The following is a 6,753-nucleotide window of genomic DNA, read 5'->3' on the forward strand; positions in this document are numbered from 1 at the left end:
TTTTTTTACCCTCTTGAATGCTTTTGTAGAAAACTATGGAAATTCTTGCTATGCTGAAGTTTGTGTGTTTTCTGGATTTGAGTCTCTAGTATTTGTTTGATAGCTTTGTCAATACTTTTGACCCCATCCCTAATCATAGGTATTAATGTTTTGCTTTTGGAACTAGAATACCACAATTCTACTTATTTTGCTTTTTAGCCTGGTGCTTTGAGATTCAGCTAAATGTCTTTTCTCATTTTAGCTCTTCATCTAGTTTTTCCTTTTGTGGGGAGTGCAAGTTCTTCTTGATGTTTGCTGATCTTTCTCTTTTCAGTTGATTGATATTACAGGAAAGAACCAGGATGAATGTGTCATTGCTTTGCATGACTGCAATGGAGATGTCAACAGAGCCATCAATGTACTGCTGGAAGGAAACCCAGATACGGTAGAGTGTTAATAAAATGTTCTAGAAAGTGGGTTCCTGATTGAGAGACTAGTAATATTCTAAAAGTAGCAATTATTTTTAGCAATAATTCAATTTAAAACAACACTTTGCTCTCTAAATAGAGGTCTTGAAGATGTCGGTTGTAAATACTTAAAATGTACATACAACAAATAGGAGAAGACAGACAAAATCAGTTTCTTATAGTTGATCTGGAATAAATCACTCACATTATATGAGTAACTTTTCAAGACTAGGTTAGTCTCAATTAGAGGTACTATTTTAGTTTAGTCATTTTTTTTCAAGTTTTTTTTTTTTTTTTAAAGATTTATTTATTTGTGCATACAGAACTGGGGTACAGGCCAGAGGCTCAGGGATGGTGAGAGGCTTCACCAGAGACAGAGTGGGGAGCAGAACAGGCAGATCGACGAAGTACACTGCTGAGGGGAGCAGTGGGCGGGTCAGGAGAGGTCTGCCACGCCATGTGGTCACCTCCGGGGAAGGCGGGGATCGAACTCATGTGGAAGCGGCTTTAGATTCTCAGTGCTGTGTTTTAACCCGCTGCGCCACCAGGGAGGGCCCTCAAGTTTTTTTTTTTAAGATTTATTTAGTTATGCATATAAGAGTTGGGGTGTAGGCCAGAGGTATGGGGGGAGGGGTTAGAGTATTCGCCAGAGACTTGAGTGGGGAGCAGAACAGGCAGATTGAAATACACTGCTGAGGAGAGCAGTGGGTGAGATAGAGTTCTGCTGCACCATGTGGGTCAACTCCCTGGCCAGGAATTGAACTCTAGTGCTGCAATGGCTGCAGGTAGCTTCATAGTGTGTGCTTTAATTTGTTGCACCACCAGGGAGGGCTGCGGTAAACTTGTTTTTGCTGAAATAGCAATTAAATTTTACTTTCTGTTGACCGTTCTGGGAGATGATAGGGCAATTTTGGAGAACCACTTGAATATAGAGAATTTGCTTTTATCTCTTTAATTTCTACTCATGAGATTTCTATCTATATCTGTGCTATCTTACCAAATTGTAAGTCTCTTCAGAATGGGCATTCTGGGCCCTCCCTGGTGGCACAGCGGGTTAAAGCACAGCACTATAAAGCTCTTGCACTGTGAAACTATCGTAGCCACTGCGGCATGAGTTTGATTCCCAGCCAAGGGGGTGACACCTACATGGCGTGGCAGACCTCTCCTGACCTGCCCGCTGCTCCCCTCAGCCGTGTATTTCAGTACATCTGCCTGTTCTGCTCCCCACTCTGTCGCTGATGAATTCTCTCCACCCACCCCACCTCCCAGTACTTCTGACCTGTACCCCAGTTAAGTATGTATAAATAAATCTTTCTAAAAAGGAATGGGCGTTCTGCCTTACTAACCTTTGGGATGTTCTTGCAGCTCTTACTAGAGCATTTCTTTATTCATGAATATGGTGTCATTTAGAAATATTTTCATTTATTTGGTTTTACACTGAGGATCTTTGGTTGGGATTGATACTAGAGTGTATCCTTAGGTTAGTTTATTGATAACGTGTTACCACTTTAGTTAAATGTTGGAGGTTTGTCAGTTTCCTCTAGATCGTGGGACATTAATGGAAAGCTTTTAAGTTGCATTTAAATTTGTACAATTTTTTCTTTAAAAGTGGATTATGGATTAAAATTTCTATAATTAACCTTATTTGAAAGTTCCCTGGCTGTACAATAAGGCATAAGGTCTTTGGTTCATTTTTATGTTACTATAGACTGATTGTCTTGAGGTGTTTTTTTCAGGTGGGGCGGTGAAGTGGGACTACCATGCTTTATTTAAGTATACTTTTTTTTTTTTTGGCATACATTTATTTCACCTGTCATTTAGTGTTACAAGTCTGATCTATAGTATCAAAAAGGAGGATAAATTGGAGGGCGGCTGTAGACTATGCCATGTATAAATCAGCTACTAATAAAACCAAAGAGAAGCAAAGCCAGTTGCCAGAGATGTTAAATGTATTTAGGTGGGTGAAGTCATATTAAAAAAAACTGGTAATGCCTTTGGGAAGAGCTTAATAATTCTTTTTCTTTATAGAGCCCATCTGATGTTAGATGTTGGTGTATACCATAGAGGAGGGAGAGAGTGACAGGTTTCTGAAACTTGCCAGGTTTTGAGACAGATTATTGAAAACTTTAAAAGTTGATTTGAGTCTGGTTTTTTGGGCTCCTGATTCAGATTGGGCTGTAAGGTTACTATGGCTTGTGAATTAAAACTCAGCATAGAATGACAGACCAGAAATATTGAGGGTGTAAGAGTAGGCAGTGAGGAGTGTCAAGACCTAGGTAAAAAATACACTCCTTAAAAAAAATTACTACGGCCTTTCCTGGTGGCACAACTGGTTAGGACAAAGCACTAAAGCTAGCTGCAGCCGCTTAGTGAGTTTGCTCCCCAGCCCTGAAGGTGATCCACATGGTGCAGCAGACCTGACCCACCTGCTGTTCCCCTCAGCAGTGTATTTTGTCATTCAGCTTGGTCTGCTCCCACTTTGTGTGTGGTGAATCCTCTCACTGCCCCTGCACCTCTGGCCTGTACCCCAGTTCTGTATGCATAAATTAATACATCTTTTTTTAAAAAAAAATCAAGAAGAAAAACAAATGTAATACTTTAGTATTTTACATACTTTAGAATATGTAGATATATCTTTAGTATTAATATTGTTTACCCTATTTTGAACTTAAACCTTTTTAAAATTGGTAAAGTATATTTAACAGTTTATCACTTTTAAAATTACAGTACAGTAGCATTATGCACATGAACATCATTATAGTCACTACCATGCTCTATTTCCAGAACTTTTTCAGTAAGTCCCTGCCTCCTCTTTCCCCCAGTGTTATTTTATTTTCTGTGAGTTTGCCTTCTATGAGCTGTTGAGTATAGAGTTACATATTTTTCCCTTGTATATGGCTTGACTTGACTCTGCATAATGTTTCAAGGTTTGTCCATTTTGTGGCACATGTCAGACTTTTTTTTTAGTAAAGCTTTATTTTTAAGATTGTACAGTTGGTAAGACCTGTTCATGCATCTTCACCAGCAGCTGGGGCATTTCCAATTTCCAGCCTTGGTGTTTTCTGGTGTAAATTACTTGTGCTCTGTGTTTTGATTAAGTCCTTTACTAAGGAGCTCCTTAAGGGCCATCCTGGTCAAGGAACCATGAATGTTCACCCTCTTAGACATACAGCTGGGGAGTTATGGGCTTACAGTTAGGAACTTAACAGAGTTTGTCACGTGTGACTTTGTCAAACTAGGCTAGCTTAATAAGCTTGTCCAGAACTTCTCCTTTGGACCAATTCTTAATGGCCTTGCCCCCAAATTTATTCACCGTTGTCTTTCTTGGCTCACTTTTGAGCATCTTTCTTTTTATCATTCTGGGGTGCTATGTCAAAGTTTGAAGAGCAGCTGCTGTCATAGCACTCACTACAGTGCTGGACTAAAAGGACGATGTGTCCAAATTTCACTCCTTTTTATGAATGAATAATACTGTCAACATGTCTACACCACGTTTATTCATCCATGGTGGACATTTGGAGCTTTTTTTTTTAACATACCAGAACTGGGGTATAGGCCAGTGATGTGAAGGTGTGTGTGTGGGCGGGGGGTGGGGGGGTGCAGGGGGAGTGTTTGAGAGGGAACAGAACAGGCGGATTAACTGAAATACACTGTTGAGAGGAGCAGTGAGCAAGACAGAGAGGTTTGCTATACCATGTGGATCACCTCCCTGGCCAGAGATTGAATTTGTGCTGCAGTGGCTGCAGATAGCTTCATTTAAAAATTGTAATTTACTAAATTGATTTTTCCAAGGGGTAAGCCTCTTTTCCAAAATTGTTTATTTTCCTTTTCTGCGATTTGGAATGTGCTTTAACCTGTTGCACCACCAGGGAGGGCCCCATTTGGAATTATCTTGGAAGCAGCTTAGTAAGCATTTTAATACTTTATTCTCTAAATTCTCCAACAAGCTTTACTTAAAGGATACTCTTTTATGTGGCCACAATATTATTATCCATCATGAGAAAATTACTGGTAATTTCATGTTATACTTCATCTATATTCTGTGAAAGTTACTAGATATCAAATAGCTGCAGCTGAGCACCGGGGCCATTGTTCTTTATGATATATGGTAACTAGCTAGGGTAGGATAGTCTTGGTGTTTGTCCTGAGACTTTTATTTGTGCATATCTATAAAAACATGTAAATCAAGGGTCTATTTAAAAATTCTAATTTACTAAATTAATTTTTCCAAGGAGTGAGGCTCTTTCCCAAAAGTGTCTATTTTCCTTGTCCGCAATTTGGAATGTATCATAGATTGGTCTGCTTTGGGTGTAGTTATATTGGATTGTATCTCTGTGGAAAGAGAGAGAACATAGTGGATTAAACCTAGACTCGAAGGCTTCTTTAACTAGTGTTTCTTAGGACCAGCACTGTGCCTTCCTGACTGTTGTTAGGTCTATAAATAAAGGAATTTGGTGTATGAGGAGGAGAGTTAAATGTGATTGTTTTACTCCTCATTCTGGGCTGCTTTACTGGACATTGTGCTCAAAATTGAATGCTTCTCATTCGTTTGGATTTCATACTTAACTCTTAGAAACTTTCAGTTTTCCTTTTTGCTTTATTTGATGTAAATAAGTAACTAAAAGGCTGAGTCCGTGGGTGCAAAGGAAGTAGCTTTTCAGCTCTAGAAACATCCTTGAAAGATAGGAAACAGTAGCTAGCTAGCTGTTTTGACTAATATGCAGATTGGCCAGACTGGATCTTGATTATCCTTTTGGAGTTGATCTGGAATTTCATTAGCGTAAGCACTTACCCTATACAAAGGCCCTCAGTTTTGCAGGTAGAGTTGATTTGCATTTCAGCATACGTAAACCAGTGGAAGTGTCCTAGGTGGATGTTGAATGCAGAAAAGTTAATAGTTGCCAGATCTTTTATCTCTGGTTTCCTGATAGTAATCCATATTGACTAGACATAACTGCTCTGCTCTTCTTTAGCACTCCTGGGAAATGGTCGGGAAGAAGAAGGGAGTCTCAGGACAGAAGGATGGTGGCCAGACGGAATCCAACGAGGAAGGCAAAGAAAATCGAGACCGTGACAGAGACTATAGCCGGCGACGTGGTGGTCCTCCAAGACGGGGGAGAGGTGCCAGCCGTGGACGAGAGTGTATGCATGGGGCTTTAACAAAACCAGCTGTGGGTCAGTAATGTCTAGACTTTGGGGGGGATGTGTCAGGGCCCTGCTAGGATGGACCTTGTTACTGTTATATCATCCTTTTGGTTTGTCTTGCCATCATTTATTCTGAGACCATGGCATCTCTTACGTGGAACCTCAAATTAATAGTCATTAATTTGGCATGAAATTAACCTGGTGTGTGTGTGTGTGTGTGTGTGTGTGTGTGTGTGTGTGTGTGTGTGTGTGTGTGTGTGTGTGTGTGTGTGTGTGGTTTATTATAGATATTCTACTGACTGCTCTGGCCATCTGTGTTTCTGTGTTTTTAATTTCAGTTCGGGGTCAGGAAAATGGATTAGATGGCACCAAGAGTGGAGGGCCTTCTGGAAGAGGCACAGAAAGAGGGAGAAGAGGTCGAGGCCGAGGCAGAGGTGATTGGTTTATTGGGGCTTTAGATATTGGTACCCTTATTAGTTCCATAGCAGTCTGCTTAATAAACATTTCCACAGGGAGTCTGGTACCTTAATTGTTGAAGGTATCGTGACATGTAGATACTAGAGAAACTGCTGAATAGGGAGTGGGAAAGAAGGTAGATGTTATTTTCTTCTAGTCTTTATTATTTATATTACTGGATTTGCTTGAGATCCCAGCAGTTTGATTATTAGTGGGATGATCTGTTGATAGTAATGATTACCCTGTGCTGTTAGGTTAACTGATGCACCACATGGTGAAAAATGTCTGATAATATTGATCATTTACTATTTCAGAGTTACCTCAGTTGGTAAGGCTTATCAACTGTGAAAATATTTAACTTTTTCTTTTTCTTTAGGTGGCTCTGGTAGGAGAGGAGGAAGGTTTTCAGCTCAAGGAATGGGGTAAGTTTCATTGTGGAACTTTGTGAGACACAAAGATTTTTTTCTCCTCCTAAGGATTACCATAAGATTTTTCCAATATTCTGAGAGTAATATGATGCCATAAGCAAAAATTGGATCACAAAGATTTTTATACTATTTAATTAGAAAGATGTATAGACTTAGGGCTTTTTTTTTTTTTTTTTTAAAGACTTATTTATTGTGCATACAGAACTGGGGTACAGGCCAGAGGCTCAGGGGCGGTGAGAGGCTTCACCAGAGACAGAGTGGAGAACAGAACAGGCAGA

The 6,753-nt window shown here is 39.9% G+C and overlaps 1 protein-coding gene across 10 annotated transcripts in view; it reads left to right on the forward strand.

Annotated features, from left to right (window-relative positions):
- The window catches only part of UBAP2L (ubiquitin associated protein 2-like), a 42,916-nt gene that overhangs the window by 5,636 nt on the left and 30,527 nt on the right, over nt 1-6,753 (forward strand). For 6 of the 10 annotated variants that reach the window (XM_012733312.1, XM_012733311.1, XM_012733316.1 and 3 more), the window contains exons 4-7: nt 314-424; nt 5,420-5,621; nt 5,930-6,025; nt 6,424-6,469. In XM_012733312.1, the coding sequence (XP_012588766.1) occupies nt 314-424; nt 5,420-5,621; nt 5,930-6,025; nt 6,424-6,469 (455 nt within the window). The remainder of the gene's footprint in view (nt 1-313; nt 425-5,419; nt 5,622-5,929; nt 6,026-6,423; nt 6,470-6,753) is intronic. The other 4 variants (XM_004693756.1, XM_012733314.1, XM_012733315.1 and 1 more) reach the window with 1 other exon arrangement.

Source organism: Condylura cristata, unplaced genomic scaffold (genome assembly GCF_000260355.1).
Source record: "Condylura cristata isolate star-nosed mole 26May11 unplaced genomic scaffold, ConCri1.0 scaffold00040, whole genome shotgun sequence".
Lineage (NCBI taxonomy): Eukaryota > Metazoa > Chordata > Mammalia > Eulipotyphla > Talpidae > Condylura > Condylura cristata.